The sequence below is a fragment of the Rattus norvegicus genome, chromosome 1 (genome assembly GCF_036323735.1).
Source record: "Rattus norvegicus strain BN/NHsdMcwi chromosome 1, GRCr8, whole genome shotgun sequence".
NCBI classification, from domain to species: domain Eukaryota; kingdom Metazoa; phylum Chordata; class Mammalia; order Rodentia; family Muridae; genus Rattus; species Rattus norvegicus.
The window spans coordinates 36844112-36863370 of NC_086019.1; the positions used below are offsets into that span (position 1 = coordinate 36844112).

General features: G+C 40.2%; 1 protein-coding gene across 2 annotated transcripts; it reads right to left on the reverse strand.

Moving 5' to 3' along the window:
- Positions 1-4746: 4746 nt before the first annotated feature.
- Positions 4747-17494, reverse strand: Zfp58 (zinc finger protein 58). Of its 2 annotated transcripts, none has more exons than XM_063273783.1 (4): positions 17370-17494; positions 9640-9766; positions 8919-9014; positions 4747-7021 (listed from the first exon to the last, which is right to left on the reverse strand). In XM_063273783.1, exons 1-4 carry the CDS (start codon positions 17373-17375, stop codon positions 6453-6455), a joined length of 798 nt encoding a protein of 265 aa, XP_063129853.1. In that variant the 5' UTR covers positions 17376-17494; the 3' UTR covers positions 4747-6452. The 2 variants fall into 2 exon arrangements, with proteins under 2 accessions (XP_063129853.1, NP_001333356.1); NM_001346427.1 differs by having other exon boundaries at positions 17276-17485.
- Positions 17495-19259: the final 1765 nt, after the last annotated feature.

Consider the following 19259-nt stretch of genomic DNA (forward strand, 5'->3'; position numbering starts at 1 on the left):
TAAATCGGATGAACAGAAGTCTGTAAGATTCTCTGAAAACTCTGAAGTACAAAGTGGTACCCAATGACGTAGCTTCATCTAGATCTGACTTGCCTTTGCTTAAACACTCCTCAGGCCTTAATTCATCTTTCACATTTTCACATTCTTGTGTTCAAAACTATGTCTTAAGGCTTGTGTGACCAGCAATTTTCCATATTAGTTCATTTATTGTCCCTGGCCATCTTGTTTGCAATCTTAATTTCTCTAAGTATTTTATGCATTATTTAATACTCATAAATACAATGTTCAATAGCCTTGTTTCTGATTTTCCATTATATTAGTCATCATAGAACTAGGAAAAAATACAATGGAACATAAAAGAGGAGAGATAACAAAAGCAACAATCAAGAAAAGATAGATATATCTTGGCTGACCTCAAACTCTACTACAAACTCTACCTATTTAGCTGTTTCTGTAGTTCCAACCTGTTCCTAAAGATACTTGAGGAGCCGCTTGTTTTAGTCTATGAGGGAATCCAGAATATTTTGATTTAATAAGGGTGGCAACAAGTGGATGGAGAGTCAGGGCAAGCAGTGGAGAAGCAAAAATTCTTCCTTCAATACTCTTTTTTGTGTATTATTGACAAAGAAGAAGTACTGCTCAGCTATTAAAAACAATGACTACATGAAATTCTTAGGCAAATGGATGGAACTAGAAAATATCATCCTGAGTGAGGCAGCCCAGTCACAAAAGAACACACATGGTATGCACTCACTGATAAGTGGATATTAGCCCAAAAGCTCAGAATACCCAAGAAACAATTCATAGACCATATAAAGTTCAAGAAGAAGGAAGATCAAAATGTGGATGCTTTAATTCTCCTTAGAAAAGGGAACAAAATACTCATGGGAGGAAATACAGGGACAAAGAGTGGGGCAGGCAGGTACATAAGAAAAGGCCATCCAGAGACTGCCCCACCTGAGGATCCATCCCATATGTAGCCACCAAACCCAGTCACTATTGCTGATGCCAAGAAGTGCATGCTGACAGGAGCCTGATATGAATGTCTCCTGAGAGGCTCTGTCTGCAAGAGCCTTGCTGATACAGATGAGGATGTTTGCAGCCAACCACTGGACTGAGCACAAGGACCCCAATGGAGGAGTTAAAGAAAGGACTGAAGGAGCTGAAGGAGTTTGCAACCCCATAGGAAGAAAAACACTTTATAAGAGTTCCCAGAAGCTTGGGTTTCAGTTGATTCCAAGGCAGTCCATGGTCACAACCAAGATGAGGAATCCCTGAATCTAACAACACAGACACAAGTGCACATACAATCAAACATTCAAGTTTTTACTGAAAAAGGAAAAGGACATTCATTTGTACAGAGGTTATACTGATGCTATACTAGTGGTAACTGTGTGTGTGGGCGGTTTAAGGTTGATGCTGATATGCAGGTGAGGGCTGGCACAAGTTAGGTCAAGGCCCATGACTGGAAACTAAAAAGTAAGGTGGGGGACAAAGTTTTTGTAAGGTGAAAGGGAAGAGGAAAAGGAGAGGGAGAATCAAGATGGAGATAGAGAAGGACGACCTAGATCTGGGTGGTCTTAAATGACCATAGGCAGTTATGAATATTTCTTAAGGGGTGGCTTTCTGTAGGTCAATTTATGGGAGGATTATATCTTTATCAATTGGCTGTGAGTTTATTGTGTGGACGTATTGAGAATTTAACATATATATCTGATTGCTAAAGTACAGTTTATTGAGTCTTGTTTTAACGGGTTGCTGGGAGTTTATACTATAACTACCAGGGGGCAGTTGCTGGGAGTGTGGACAGAGTCCTTGACAGGGAGTCATGATAGGCCAGCCGCAGGAGAGGGCAGCTGGCAATGGGGGCCAAGAGACTGCCGGGGGTAGAGGATAGCGAGAGGTAACATGGCATAGTGCCACACTGGAACCGGTTGCCACTGAGATGAAGGTACCCCGCAGATGTCATGTGGCCCTATGGTGCCAACACTAGCATGGGATAAAAGTTCCATTTTTTAAAATAATTTAATAACGGGAGTGGTGTATGTGTGGGGTTACATGTATAAGAAAGGTAACATTCTTAAGGGGAATAGGGTAGTAAGGAGGTAGACTGAAAATAAGAGGGTAAAAAGTGCTGCTGCATATGTATTAATGTCAAAGTGATATTTTTACTTGGCATGCAGTCTAAGTAACTTACCCTGTCACTATCATAAAGTATCTGATAAGGGCAACTTACAGGAAAAAGGGTTTAACCTGACTGTGGCTAAAAGTTATTGTCTACCATGATGATAAAGTTGAGGCAGCAAAAATTTGAAGCAGCTGCTCATGCTGCCTCGTCAAGAAGCAGATGGAGAAAGATGAGATCCTTCTTATACAATCAAGGATCCCAACCAACAAATAGGACCTATCTGTTCACCTACTATCAAAAAGTCTTCTGACCTCAATTAATCAAGATAAACCCTTCAAAGGAATGGCCTGAAGCTTATCTAGGATGTGATTCTCAATTTCATCTATTGGCATCTAAGATAAAGATCCCTTCTCCAACTCTTGTTACTTGAACCCAAACACAACTTAAAAACATGTTTTAAGTTTATATTTATGCATATACATATGTCTGTCAGTGTGGGCCCATACACAGAGGTCAAAAGGCAACTTACAGGAGTGGGTTTCTTCTTTCTCTATTATGTGGGTACTGAGGAAAATTTCCAGTCATCAGGATTGTTGCAAAATACATTTAACCCACTGACCCATGTGCTGGCTCCAGCTATATCACTTTAAACCATAACATTCCTTTCAAGTACCAAGTCTTATATCCATCTCCTAAGTCAACTAGAGTCCAGCTTTCAGGAGATATAATAAATTTAGCAATTTTATGAGTTGAAAAGATCATAATCCATACTTCATCCAAGACTCATAGCGATCACTTCATTCTGATCCCCTCCAAAATAAAAATCTAGCAACAATTCCCAACATACAACAACATAGAATAAATATTCCCGTTCCAAAACAGAATAATCAGAGCACAAGGAGTGACCAGACCAAGGACTAAAATTCAGTATGACAAATATAAACAATCTAGCAGCTCCACTCTGACATGTGGGTGTAGGTTGATGTCATTATGCAGGTGAAGGCAGACACAACATAAAACGAGGTCTGTCATTGAATGAGAAGGAAGGGAGGCAGGAACAGATGTTTTAGAAGGAGAGGGGGAAGCAAAAGAGAGGAGAGAGGCAACATGGAGGCAGATGTAAATGATCCTCGCCATGAATCTCTACATAGATACACGTTGTTATGAATATTTCTTAAGGGTTGGGTTTCTAAAGGTCAATTTATCTTATCTAGGTGGGAGGTTTATATCTCTATCAATTGGTTGTGAGTTTATTGTGTGGATGTATTGTGGATTGAGATTTTAACATATAAATCTGATTGTTGAGTTATAGTTTATTGAGTCATGATTTCACTGGGAGTTTGTATTTTCACTACCAGAGTTTATTGCAGGGGCCCACAGTAGGCCAGTCTCATGCTGGACTTCTAGAGCCCTGATTTTATCAGGTAGTTGGAACTAGAGAGTTTGCAGCTAGTAGAGAGCTGCTGAGAGAAATACTAACCAGACATAAATTATGGTTAGTTCCATACAACTCTCCAGTGGTGGAGGTAACTCTAGGGACTAGGGTAGCAAGGTGCCATGCTGGAACAGCCTGCAGACCACCTAGGACAGAGAACCTTGGAGACAGCGTGGAACCACTGAAATAAAGATACCCCACAGTGCCATGTGGTCCTATGGGTCCTGGCACTAGTGCAGGATAAAAAGGTTCCACCTTTTTTAATATTTACCGCAACATGTGGGGACCTCTGATGAAAATCAGTTGACTGCGAATGGCATAGGGAGCCCCACCATCTGGCTCTGCCAGCAGGACTCATTCCTTTGTCTTATCTCAACCTCTCTTTTTGCTGATTCTTCAGCAGACCATCCTTGCCCCACACTCCTGCATCATCTTCAATATCCTCTGCCATGCATTTATTCAGTTATCTAACAGATTGTTATTCTCAGACTTGACTGATCTGCAAGATTCTGATATCTGTAATGTCTTCCTTCAGTCATATCAAATACATCAAATTATTTGCAAATAATGCCTCATGTTTAGCCACACTCTGTATTAATATGTATCATTAATACTTCCATAATATACATTACTAAATAAGTTCTAAGGACAGACATTGCTACATTATTGATATCAGTGTAGTTCATTTGCTTTTATGAAGTGTGTATACTAGAAAAGGATTCTGCCAGACTCAGTGTATGTAGGATTTTCTGTAGTATGGACTCATGAATCCAATACAAACCCTAAGAAATTAACTTGGTTAAGGCTATTTAATTTGTAGGGTTTCCTTAAGAAATGTTTTATGATGTTAAGGTGTGAAAAATAGAATAAACAGCTTCTATTATCAATTGAGTATCTTACTTTCATTCCTGCATGCAGTTTTCACTGAGTTTGGAATAACTTTTCCACATGTAGCTACAAAGTTCATCTACAGTATGATATTTTGGTGTTAAACAAAGGAAACAAAGTTCTTTGCTGTACCCTTACAGGACTTTTCTGCAGTATACAAGCTCCGGTGTCCTGGAGAGGCTGAACATACCTAAGGGCTTTGTGTTATTGCTTCTAGTACAGAGGGGAGAGAAATGCCTCCGATGCTTCCCTACAATAATTTGTTGGTGTCATGAGTGGTATGACCAAAAACAACTTTGCAGAGCAAATATTTTATTTCAACATAAAGGTCACTGTCTTAGGGTTTTATTTCTATAAACAGACACCATGATCAATGCAAATTTTATAAAGAACAATATTTAATTGGGGCTGGCTTACAGGTTCAGAGGTTCAGTCCATTATCATCAAGGTGGGAGCATGGCAGCACCCAGGTGGGCATGGTGCAGGAGGAGCTAAGTTCTACATCTTCACCTGAAGGAAGTCAGGAACATACTGAGTATCCTCAGGCAGCTAGGAGAAGGGTCTCCAAGCCCACCCACACAGTGACACACTTCTTTCAACAAGGCCACACCTTCTAATAGTGCCACTCCCTGGGCCAAGCATATGCAAACCATCACAGTCACTGTTTCTCTTCCAGGGAAGCAAGGGCAGCAAGTGAAGTAGAAACCATGTTTCCTGACATGTTACTTACTCTCCTGCTCACCTAAAATCCTTATGTAACCCAAGAACACTTCCCCAGGGTGGTGCTGCTTGTCCTGACTGGACACTACAACATTAGTTAACAGTCAAGAAAATGCCCCAGGACATTTGCAAAAGGTACTCTCATCCAGGAAAGCACACATTCAGATATTGCTGGGCATTCATGCTTATGTAGACATAAAGAATATCTAAGCCTTGGTCCTTTTCTGCATATAAGTAGGGTTTCTCTCAGAAATGAATTATTGAGGTTTAACTAGGACTGAATGATAACTAATGCCTTCACCACACCCTTCACCTGATAGCACTGATGTTCAGGATAAAGATCATTGTGATTTAAGATATGAAGCAACACTAAAAGCCTGTCACTCCCTTCACAGTTGGGCAAGTTTCTCTGCAGAATGAACATTACTGATGGTAGAACGTGTTGACATCATGTTAAAGCACTAAGCATTCTTCACATGCACATGGCTTCTCTACTTAATGGATTCATTTGTCTTGGGTAAGGTCTGAATATTTAGCAAGATTTTTATCACATAGTACTTATAAAATTTCTATTAAGAATGAATTCCTTGGGGCTGGGGATTTAGCTCAGTGGTAGAGCGCTTACCTAGGAAGCGCAAGGCCCTGGGTTCGGTCCCCAGCCCCGAAAAAAAGAACCAAAAAAAGAAAAAAATGAATTCCTTGATGTCTTTTAAGGGATCAAGATCGGAAAAAACATTTGCCACATTTTCCACATTTATAGGGTTTCTCTCCAGTATGAACAATCTGGTGCTGATTGAGGCTATCAAGTCTAGAAAAGGTTTTCCCACATTGTTTACATATGTGAGCTATCTCTCCAGTATGGACTCTCTGATGTGCAGTCAGGGCTGAGTAATTAGGAAAGCCAGAGTGGCATTCCCCACATTTATAGGCATGAATCTTTTGGTGTTTTTTAAGGTCTAAAGTAGAGTAAAACATTTTCCCACATTATTCACATTTGTACAGTTTCTCCCCAGAATGACGCAACTTGTGCCAAGAGAGGTATGAAAGGGTAGAAAATGTTTTCCCACACTGTTCACATTTGTATGGTTTCTCTCCAGATTGAAATCTTTGGTGATCCTGAAGGTGTGGAAAAGAATAAAACCTTTTGCCACATTCTCCACACTTGTAGGAATTCTCTTCAAAATGAATTCTTTGATGGTGCTTAAGGAATGCAGAAGAATAAAATGCCCTGTCGCAGTTTTTACACTTATAGGGTTTCTTTCCAGCATGGATTTTTTGATGTCACTTAAGCAATGAAGGGTAGTGAAATGCTTTGCTGCATTCTGTACACTTGTAGGGTTTCTCTGCAGAATGAATTACTTGATGCTTCTTAAGCAATAAAGGACAGTAAAATAGTTTCCCACATTCTTCACACTTGTAAGATTTATCTGTAGAATGAGTTCTTTGATGTACCTTAAGCAATGAAGGGTAGGAAAATACTTTGGTACATTCTTCACACTTGTATGGTTTTTCTCCAGAATGACTTTTCTGGTGTCTATAATGTGTTGAGCGAGTACTAAAGGCTTTACTACATTCTTCGCATTTGTAGGGTTTTTCTCCAGTATGTATTCTGAGGTGTTCAGAAAGGTTTGAATGAGTATTAAAGGCTTTACCACATTCTTCACACTTGTAGGGTTTTTCTCCAGTATGAACTCTCTGGTGTATAGAAAGTCTTGAGCGAATACGAAAGGCCTTACCACATTCTTCACACTTGTAGGGGTTCTCCCCTGTACCAATTCTCTGGTGTTGAACAAGCAGTGAATTGCAATAAAAGGCCTTGCTGTAATCTTTACATATATTTAGTGTTTTTCCTGTTGACCAAAAGTTGATATATGAACAAAAGCTTAGCACATTCTTTATATTTTTAATGCTTATCTTTAAATGGAGACATTTACTCATACCTTCTTATTGATAAATCAGAAACAACACAATATTCCTACACCTGTATTCATTAAGCATAAATCAGGAAATATAATAGGAGGAAACAATGTAAATTTCTACTGAGGTAAAAGCTTGATCAAATCAAATACAGAAATAATGTCTGCCAGGTGGTGGTGATGCACACCTCTAATCCCAGCACTCTGGAGGCAGAGAGAAGTGGATATCTCTGAGTTCAAGACCAGCCTGGTGTACAGAATGAGTTCCCGGGCAGTCAAAGCTACACAGAGAAAATCCACCTCAAACAAACAAGCCAAAAAAGAAAAAAAAAAAAAGAAAGAAAGGCATACTATTCAAAGTTAAATTAGTAATTATCTATGACAAACATATCCTAAGGGTATTATTTGAACAAAAATAAATACCTTAAATACACATAGATATTATATGTGGACATAGCCAGCATTAACAACTTGGAAAACAGGAGATAAAAGGTGACTGTGTGAGACTGACGCAATACAGAAATAGCATTCTTACCCTAAGTATGAATTTTAGAATTTTTAGGTATGAATGAAAACATGCATAATAAATACATCTACAATAATCTTAATATACCTCATGGATTTCAGGCAGTATTTATATTCTTTTTGAATGACAAATATCTCACTATCAAAATTATGAAAAAATATTAGGTTAACCTATGAATAACAACTTCTGCTAAAGACAATATATTGTCAATGAAAAAGTGTTAAAATTAGCCTACATTGTAAGAACTATTAATTTACAAGATGTAACACCCACTGAGCAGTGAAAAGAGACTATGTTCAAGGCATGAAAACACGAGACTTGTTCTTTTTTGTTGTTGTTGTTTTTAATTTTTTTAGATTTATTTTTTATTTATCTGAGTATACTGCAGTTATCTTCAGACACACCAGAAGAGGTCAATCAGATCTCATTACAGATGGTTGTGAGCCACCATGTGGTTGCTGGGAATTGAACTCAGGACCTCTGGAAGAGCAGTCAGTGCTCTTAACTGCTGAGCCATCTCTCCAGCCCCAGGAGACTTGTTCTTACACAGGAAGTGGAAACACACTGTTGTGATGCTCGCAGAACTAGAACTCACATATATCCTTACCTTACACTGGCCGAAAGTGCTTATCATTGGATAATCTATCCACAAAATTATATAGGTTACATAGAGACAAATGATTATAGGTTAACCACTGTCAAGTAACACACTCAAACTACCAAGAAAAAAGAACCTTGAATCCACAACACTCTGAAAATGTATTGAAGAGCTATTAAATTTCTTCGAGTTTTGGGCAGTTTTAATCTATGACTAGATATCCACAAAGGATACACATTCTAAATCCTTAGTAGCAAGTGTGTTATAGGGAAAAAATAAGGATACATTTTCGTCATTCACAAAGAATTCTGATGAGGTGATTCGAGTATAAGTGATACCAAAAACATTTATGTATGAAGTTAGTCTTACAATGGATTCAACAGATAAGTCTTTAGAAAATGTGTGCAGATTTTCAGAGGTTTAGGACACAGTGTGAAGTCAGTTACAATGTAAACTCAAAAAAATGAAGTTCTTCCAAGTCCCTGTAAGGATGAGTACATCTCAACATCAGGGAAATACAAAGCTTAAGAAAATAAAACCATCATAAACATCTGAGGTGAACGTTTTTGACAAAAAAAAAAAAATGAAAGGAGAGATCTAAAGAATGATTCCCTTGACAGCACTTCTCAATGCCTATGGTGAAGCCTGGCTTTCTGTTGAATTTTTGGACCTCAACTCTGTCCCCTGATTCCCGCCTTCCTACACACCTGGGTGCACAGGGGCTGCTGCTTGTCTCTTCTCATCCCAAGGTCCTTGTCTTTGCTCCAGGAATGTCACCAGGAATGGCTTAGAGGCAGCAAGACCTGTTTGTAGGAAAAGAGAATAAGATTGTTTAAGTGTCCTTCTACTGGGAATTGACATGTCCCTTCCAGTACAGTGTTTATAAGGAAGGAGATGTTGCAATAAATGACTGCAGACATTTAGTTTCTTTCTCTTTTTCTTTTCTTTTCTTCTTCTTCTTCTTTTTTTTTTTTTCTTTTTTTCGGAGCTGGGGACCGAACCCAGGGCCATGCGCTTGCTAGGCAAGCGCTCTACCACTGAGCTAAATCCCCAACCCCAGACATTTAGTTTCTTAAATGTCAGACAGGATCATTACCATATGTGAAGGAATTTACAGTATCCAGATTCTGAGTTTAAAGGGAAAGGCATTAAAATTGAATTGTGAAACATTTTCTTTCCTAGGTAAGGTACATGCCTATTGCAACAGTGTTTGTAACCTTTCCACTTCTGTGGAGGATGCATTCCACCAACACAGACAGGCTAAACACACAAGAGAAAGCAATGCTTCTCACAAAAGCACATTCCATAATTTTTCTTTAAAACCAAGAAGATGCAGCTCGCCGTGGGGAAGCCTATGCACAGGTGAGATAATGTACAGGGGAAGAAACATGTTAACAGTGAAAGAATTCACAGGGCACATGTTCTCACCCAGGGACACCAGGTTGCTGTAATTCTCCAACATCACATCCCTGTACAGATTCCACTGAGCAGGCCTTAGGCATTCCCTCTCTTCTGGAGAGAAATCAATGGCCACATCCCAGAATGACAGCATTTCCTGAAATAAAGATTAATGAATGATAACACACTTTAATTAAAACCACTAATAACAGGCATTGTGGATCTAGACATACTAGCTCTCTGTCAATGTCACACAAGCTAGGTTAATCTGAGAAAAGGGAACCTCAATTGAGAATGGATATTCCATATTCCTGCATGCAACCCTATAAAAGGCTATTATTGGTATGAGACAATTCAGCTTGTGTGGTATAATCCCTGGGCAGGTGGTCTTAGATGGTATAAGAAAGCAGAACCAGAGAGCAAGCCAGTTAGCAATGTTTCTTCATGACCCATGCTCCAGTTTCTGCCTCCAGGTTCCTGCCTTGACTTCACTCAGTGATGGACTATTACCCAAAGTTCTAAGTTGAAATAAATCCATTCTTCTCCAAGTTGCTTTGGTCATAGTATTTATCACTATAATAGAAACTCTAACTAGCAGGCATCTTGGGCTTGTTTCTACAATGATATATTTTGCCCAGGATGAAAAAAGAGTCAGAATGCTTCTACCGTAGGTTAGTAATATTCCTTGGAGGCTTCTGATGTGGACACATGGTCTCACTATTGGACCCAACCTCAAAGAAAGAGAAGGCAGAAGATCCTACAAGCCCATGTAGATACTCTACTTTTAAGATAGATGAAATCTATAAGATAATTTAAAAAAAGCTAGATGAACTCTAAAGTAAATGCTTCCAAAGAAAAACCTGTATTTAGTGCCACATGCTAGTTTTATACATAACACATACATTTCTCAGAGGATAAAGTCATGGTGAAGGAGAAGGAACTTCCCAACACTTTATTTGCACAGTTATGTGAAGTGGAAAGTAAGCCTTCAGTCATGAGTATGAAATGCAATGCAAATGTGGATTAATGCAGAGGCTCTGGGCTGGGGTCTGGCTTCCTTAATTTGTACATGGTTCAGTAGTGAGTCTAATGACAGTGCACCTAGAGACAGAAGATGGAACAGCCAAGGGATGGAACAACAACAACACAAAACCTCACAGACAAAATATAATTTAGGTATCAGAACCAATTAAAAACCAGCAAGCACAGGAATAAAAACACTTCTAACCAGACGTCGCTGGGATCTTCTGGTCATCTCCCCTTCCACTTTTCCTCAGACAGAAAACATTTGATATATTCCTAAAGATACCTGTGTCTCACTTTGTTGTGTCCAAGAGTTATAATAGATGGTTATGGTGGACTGAATGATAATTCCCCCCCCCCACATATATATTTGATTGCTTTGTCCAGTTTGTTCAACTCTTCAGGAAAGATCAGGTGTTGTGGCCTTTTTAGAGTAGGTGTGGTCCGGCTAGAGGAGGTGTGTTAATGGGGGGGGGGGCTTTGAAGCTTCAAAAGCCCAATCTAGGCCCAGTGTGTCTCTGTCTCCCTCCCCTGTGGATTAGGATACAAGATCTCACCTACTGCTGCAGCACCATACCTGCCTGATTGCCACCATGCTCCTTTCCCTACTGATCATGAGCTAACCATCCAAGCTGTACGCAGACCCCAATTAAATGTTCTGTTTGATAAGTTGCCATATTCCTGGTCTCTCTTTATAGCATTAGAACTGTACCTAAGAGAGCAATGGTAACACATTTTCCTTGTTTTCAAATTTTCAATTTCAGTTTATTTTTTTCAAAAAATGACTTATGACAAAAACCATATAATATCCCCTTGTTTAATGAAAAAAGAGATTTCTATATTAATAAAGTACTTTGCATTAAATTTATGGATAAACTTTGCATAGTTTTTCCATGAGTTTTTGTTACAGGATATTGGAACCTGTATCTAGTTAGAGTGTGGCTCAGCCTTAGCACACACCTTTAGTCCCTCTGACTAGAATGCAGACATGCCTTTAATCCCAAACAATGAAGGCAAAGTTAATATGTAAAAGAAAGTACCCATGTTTGAGAGTGATGACTAATTGAGTGGCAGAAAAGGTGACAAATCAGAGAAAGATTTGACAGAATAGGATATGCCCAACTCTCACAAGAAGAGAGAGGAAAGAAAAGCTACTTAAGGGAGAGACAGACAATACAGGTGGAAGAGAGTACAGTACAGGAATACCAGAGAGCCCGTGGAGAGCAGTGCAGTAGAAGTAGAGGGAGAGTGGAGCAGCACAGAGGAGGAGGAGGAAGTTTTAAGGGGAGAGTTTTATAGAGACAGGTTGAAGGGAGAACAAGCTAGACACAGGTGAAGACAGAATAATGAGCAAGAGAATGAGAAGGAGCCAGAAGATTAGAAAAGATTGCTAGAGTAAGTTTGAGGGCAAACAGAGCAATTCAGTAAGAAGCTGAGAAGCTAGATTGAATGAATCAGCTGGGAGAGGAGTTGGAGCCAGAACAGCTGAGTAGAACCAGCCAGCCAGAGTTCAGAAAGAACAAGAAAGGGTGGGTTCATTCAGTAGCACGTCTCAGAGGCTGAATGCATTCTAAGTCTAGATAAGATTGTGTGGAGGCTAGAAGCTTCTAGGACTAGGACTAGGTTAGGAGGCAGAGACTATAACATGTTTTCAGGCAAATAAAAAGTGCTTTTATAGTTAATCTCCTTAAACAATGTTTTTATTATTAAAATGTCAAAAGTGCTGTCTTGTATGCATCTAAAATGTACACACCAAAGTTTACACACACCCAGCATCCAGCCTAACTGTGGTGTGAGCTCTGTTTTCCTAGGGCACCATTTCAGAGCATCCAAGCTCAGTAAATCTTCAAGCTGCAGCTTTCTGATATCACTGGCCAATGAGAAAAACCATTATATTTCCACTATCTGTGAGTTACAACTCTACACATTTAACATATGAATGGGATCATGTGATACATGTCTTTCTGTGCCTTAAACAAGTTACAGTTTCAGCCATATTTTCTCAACTTGCATGACTTTATTCCTTTTCTTAAGTATTATTTAATTAAAATATAATTACATTTCCCAATCTCCTTCCTAACTCCAATCATGTTCTTTTCTAAGTTCCTAGACCTTATGTTCCAGAAATATATTCTCTTAGATCCATGAACTAACTAGCTAGAGATATTTGCCTATAGGTCTAGTCCCTTTTGATCAGGTTTTAAGTCCAATTAGACAGTTGCTGTTTATGCCAAGATGTGAGTGGTCCTGTGGCACTTTTAGGGATATCTGGCTGTACTGGTCATTGTTGTGGTTCATAGATATAACAGCTAAGTAGGACTGTTTATTGCTTTCCCTCCCTTGGTAGCTTGCAAAGCACCTTCCAGAGCTATGAAACCTAGTCCTTAAAAGGTGGAGCTTCAGGTCGGATCCAGCTCCAGTCCTTTGAGTCTTGGATCTGAAGTACATGGTCTTTTCCTTAATGGGAAGAAGGAGTAGCTATAGTCAAAAGATTCTTGGTAGGGATGAAGCATACACTTTGGAAAGAAAGATTATACTGAAAAATAGCCTTTAATCATAAGTGTAGAGTGAACAAGTAGTGAGGCCGGTAGACTTCCAAGTCAGAAGTAGACTGAAGAATGCAATGGATAAAAACCCTGTCATTTCTCAAGGGGGGAAAAAAGCACACTCTGTAGAAAGTACACTTTGTACACATGCTCCACTATATTCATAGCAAACTTATTTATAATAGCCAAAAGCTGTAAAGAACCCAGATGCCCTTCAACTGAGGAATGGATACAGAAAATGTGGTACATCTACACAATGGAGTACTACTCAGCTATCAAAAACAATGACTTCATGAAATTCATAGGCAAATGGATGGAACTGGAAAATATCATCCTGAGTGAGGTAACCCAATCACAGAAAAACACACTTGGTATGCAATAGATGGATATTAGCCCAAAACTTCGACTTACTCAAGATACAATCCACAAACCACATGAAACTCAAGAAAGATGACAAAAATGCGGAGGCTTCACTTCTTCTTAAAAAGGGAAACTAAAATATCCATAGGAGGGGTAGGAAGGCAAAGTGTAGAGCAGAGTCTGAAGGGAAGGCCATTCAGAGCCTGCCTCATTTGTGGCCTATATATATACAGCCACCAAAACTAGATAAGATGGATGAAGCTAAGAAGTGCATGCTGACAGAAACCGGACATACATCTCTCCTGAGAGACACAGCCAGAACATGTCAAATACAGAGGCGAATGCTACCAGCAAACCACTGAACTGAGAACGGTACCCCTGTTGGAGGAAATAGAGAAAGGACTGAAAGAGCTGAAGGGACTTGCAACCCTATAAGAACAACATTGCCAACCAACCAGAGCTCCCAGGGACTAAACCACTACCCAAAGACTATACATGGACTGATCCTGGGCTCCAACTGCATGTGTAGCAAAGGATGGCCTTGCTGGGCACAAATAGAAGGAGAAGCCCTTGGTCCTGCCAAGGTTGGACCCCTAGTGTAGGGGATTGTCGGGAAAGGGGGGTAAGGGTGAATAGATGGGGAGGGGAACAACCTAATTGAAGGGGAGGGGTAGGGGTTAGGGGGCTAGTGAACAGGAAACCGGGAAAGGGAATAACATTTGAAATGTAAATAAGAAATACCCAATTTTTAAAAAATGGAAAAATAAATAAATTAATTAATTTAAAAAAAGAAAGTGTCTTTGTAGTTAGCAGAACATTGTCTCACATTTACAAGTAAACAAAAATCACAATTCCACTCTTTATCTGTGAGATTGCTCACACCAGGAAAATGGTCAGCTTGGAGAACTGCAGTAACTCTGGGCAGAGTGAAGGCTGAGAAGTTCTGAGAGAACTTGAGCAAATCTCCAGTGGTGATCTGACTGCAAGGATCAGTCCCTAATGCTGCCCAGTACAGGCCACCACTGTTCCCTGTGGGGAAGAAACTCAGGCCACTTCCTCTATGTGGGATGCTGGTGAGGGGACAAGAGAAAGCCTGCTGCCAGGATCTCAGTTAGTTGGAATTTTAACCAGTATAATTAAGCAAACAATTCAGGGGAAGTTGAGACTGGCAATGTCTACTTCCTGTGAAGACAAAGTGCAAATAAATTCTGGCCAGAAGGGACAAACTGTGATTTATTAAAAACTGTGGCAAATTTATTCTAATCTCTGAATTGGGAATCTAATTTTCCTTTCCTTGAATGGAGGCTGGTCCAATAAACCAGCCTATTACAGAACAGACACAGCTCACAAGAACTTTATGTTCAGCGTTTCTCAGAGATAATTTTTGGCAGAAGCCAGACAAACTTCAGTCCTAGGAAATTTTAAGGAAGTCAAGGCTAGATGGAAAGAGACTCACAAGCTCCACACAATAATGACTCTCCATTCAGACTGGGCTTATTAATTTATCAATTAAAGAACACATTGTTTTAAAAATACTCTAAGTGAATCATTAAGTAACATTGCACTGATCTTTCCCAACCTTTTTTTAAAAAAGAGATTTATTTATCTATTTATTAATTCACTGTGGTTGTCTTCAGACTCACCAGAAGAGGGCATCAGCTCTCATTACAGATGGTTGTGAGCCACGTGTGGTTGCTGGGACTTGAACTCAGGACCTCTAGAAGAGCAGTCACTGCTCTTAACCACTGAGCCATCTCTCAGCCCTTTTCCCAACCTTTGATGCACAAAAGTGTGGCACACAACAATCATCAACTTTTGGTTTAAGTTAACACATTTTTGCAATAGGAAGATTCAAATACTGCAATTGGAACCCTAAAAAGGACATAATAGAACATATTCCACATATTTATTGGAAGAGTGCAATGAATTTGAATTTTAGCTTCATTATAAATATCACAGGACTTCTGTACTTCACATGCCTAGATATATCCGGATTTTAAATAATCAGTATTCGTTATTGAGTCTTCTTAACATACTAGTAAGAGGTGTGTATCCAACAAACAGGTGTGGCTCACATTGTGATCCACTGACTCATTTTTATGTAGCTACAACAGAGAAATGAGCAACAGGATACAGAATTTAAGGAGGCCAGCCAAAATGTACAGACACTTTACACCTCAAAATATGTCATTGCATTTGAAAACAATTTTAAATGGACCCAATGACTGAGACTTTTATAACCTCAAAAGGCAAAGTAATGAAAAATCTGTGTTTCCCAAGTCTTTTCCATGCATACATGTTTGGTTTCTATTCAATTCTGTCCAAATACTGTCTGTAACTTCTCTCAATGGTCTAAGACATAATCATTTAGATGACCAAGAACAATGCTACTATCTAGCATACTTTCCCTTCTGAGTTTCCTGTGTAACTCCTCCCTTCATTAAACACGGTAGCATACAAGAAAAAGATCCTAGAAGAAGCAAGTAGAACCGGACACTACAGGGCACTAACCTCCCAACGGCAGAGGAGGGACTGGTGTGTTTCTTTGCTCATTGAATGGCACAATGCCACATGTAAATGACAGTGGAGGATCTGGCTGTCATTCCGCATGTGCGGGGGGCGGGGAAGTTTCTGTTTTGGCTAACTAGAGATGCATTCTACACATTCGATGTGATGTGCTGTGTAAGGAAGGAGAAGGCATCCAAGAGACAGAGAAGCAGGAAGTGGGTGTAAACCACCATGGGCTGCATCAGACAAGGAGAATTCCAGAGTGGAAATGAGGTCTGTTTACTTTCAATTACATAAATACATAAAGTTCTTTAAGTTCTTCCTCACCCTGCTGACCTGACAGGAAAGGCTGGCAGCCTAAAACAAGATAAGCTTTTCACCTGCTCCTGGGGCCCCTGCTAATGGACCGGCTCAACGAGATCAAGGCCAGACTGAAGCATGTTTGTACAACAGCTGTGGGCCAAGCAGACATCCTGTCGTTCTTGAAAAGGAATTAACCAAAACATAGGGATGGAAGGCCCTTCAAAGGCTTAAGAAACTCCAGCCCTGAAGGAGAAGCTGGGCATCAGTGATCCCAGCCCTCAGTCTGCTTTCTAGTGCTGCTTCTGTCATGAGTCCACTGCACCTGTGTCCCCTCACCCCAAAGCTTTCCTTTTTTTTTTTTTTTTTCCAGAGCTGGGGACCGAACCCAGGGCCTTGCGCTTGCTAGGCAAGCGCTCTACCACTGAGCTAAATCCCCAACCCCCCAAAGCTTTTCTTTACCACGTGATTCTAGCAGATGTGTCAGCAGTGGCCCAGAATTTCCCAGCTACGATTTTGTGCTTCAGATTTTTTTTTCGTTTAATTCACCAACTGGCAGAGAAAAAATGATGGTAATCAATACTCCACGTCATACCTAGGCCTGTGTGGAACACACGAGAGGCAGAAAACCCACCTACTCTAGATGTACTGAGAAAACCGTCAACATTCATCTAAGAGTGGGGTCAGCTAGTAACAGAAAATCTCCCCAGCCAAGTAGGAAAGTGAGCTCCTAGCACCACCTGAGGTGCAAGTTAATTGACTCGCCAAGCTGGCAATCTGGATCCTTAGACTATATCCCACTCCTGTGCAACCATTCTGCACTCCTTTCCCAGAAGCCCATGGAAGACTCGCGTTGTGTTCAGAGTTCTGACAAACAGCAGTCAAGGCACCATCAGGCACGCCCTCTCCCCAGCCTGGAAAGGACCTACACATGTCAGCATTTTCTGCCCTCCTATCCACCGCGGCTCTGCTCGCTGTCAGACAGATCCCCGCACCTCAGGCTGCGCTGCTCCCTGGACCAACCTTCATGTCAGAGATGCAACTCGAGAGCTGAGCAGGACAGCACTCTCGCCCAACTTTGGGGAAATAGCACACTTTCAGACAGAATTAGCAAGTACTGTTTCTGGAGTAGGTCCCTGTGACGACACAGGGTCAGACTACACTTCCCACAAGTCTGTGCGAAGAAATTCCCGGAAACCGGGTAGGGCATTTTCTTCTGTTCCGGGATTTGTCACTGGCAAAACGCAGGAGGGTATGAGGGAAAGAAGCCTTCTCTGCTTGACAGCCACGGGGAGTCAGGCTGGTTTTCACCTCCAGTTCCACAAAGTGACATATATAAATATGAATTAAGCCGTTGACAGAAACATTAGGGTTACAAGTCCTTTCTTGTCCATATGTTGTGATTTTAATCTTCAATCACTAGTGTGGAAATAAAACATGTCTTTTAAAGATGACTTTTCAAACCAGCTGTGGTGTGCCTGGTTGTGCTCTTAGCTGCTCAGTGGCTTATGACAGAAGGACCTGGAATCCAAGGCTGGACTGGGCAATTTACAGAGACCTTATTTCTAAATAAAAAAGTAGAAAAATGGATAGGGAGCTAGTTGAAAGTAAAGCCATTGGGTGTAAATGCTTTGGCTCAACCCTACACACATAAGTAATTCTTGTTCTCCTGATCCGGTGTGAGATTATATATATATATAAATATGTGTGTGTGTTTGTGTGATATATATATATACCAGATTCTACAATTGGTAAAATTGTATTCCTGTGAACGCTGGAACCCATACAGAATATGGACCAAGAACACACAGATTAATAATTGAACAAAGCTAAGAGCCCAGTTCTCTGAAATTTAATTGCATAAAATTCCCAGACTCCATCTTAACATCTTTGCATAATTAAGTCCCTTGTTCACAATTTCATTGCTTAATACATGTAAGAAACTTAGTTTTTGTGAGAAAGGTTCCGGAACTTCACCAAATCCACTTTCCCTGCCAACTCTATTGAGTACCAGCCATCATGTTTGTTTTGAACTCATGCTTGCCTCCCTTGCTCTTCTCTCAAGTGGAGGAACAGAGCTCCTGGGATCACACTGTTGTGTGGAATGGCGCCTGGCCAATCATCCATTGTTGGAATTCCCCATGCAGAGGTCTGATGTCTTGTTCAATTCCCTATCTTTTGTGACCCTGAAATGTCCTATGTAACAAAAATTTGAAAGTCAAGAGCATCTGCCTTAATCTTCCCCCAGTTGGGACACAGAAATGATTCTTTCTTAAATGCAAACATATCTGGGATATCTTCATGGGGTTATTTTTCTGTTGTCTCCATTTCTCAATAGTGGGCTCTCTGTTTAACCTTGGAAGAGAAGGAAGCGGTATCCTGTAGGTGGAGACTAATCGTGCAGAGTGTTCCACAATTCCCGCCTAATCATCATGTTAGGGGCTGAAGTCTGCTGATGGAGAATTCCACCTGAAGCTGGAGTCTCAGGCAATATTTACCTTTATTTAGACTACATTGGCAATTTTTACCTTTGATGCCTCTTAAACACTTTATTCTCATTTCTGGATCTTTCATTTCCTCCACTGCAGCAGTCTGAAAATTGATAGCTTTTGCAAGAGTCACTTTAAACTCTCACACTAACCCTAATGTTCTACCATTTACAACACCTACCTGTCAGTTCACAAAAACCTGTAACTTCACTTCCAGAAGATCTAGCTCCCTTTCCTGACATTGTTGGGCTCATGCACCTATGTATAATATGTACATGCATACATATAGAAGAAAACAATAGTTTTTGTTAACCTCATGCTTAAATATTAGACAAAGAATTAGTGCTTGAAGTGTTTTATATGTGAACCATACAAATTGTTAAGCATCTACTCATGGGTATGTAGACAGCTATACCTGAGCAAA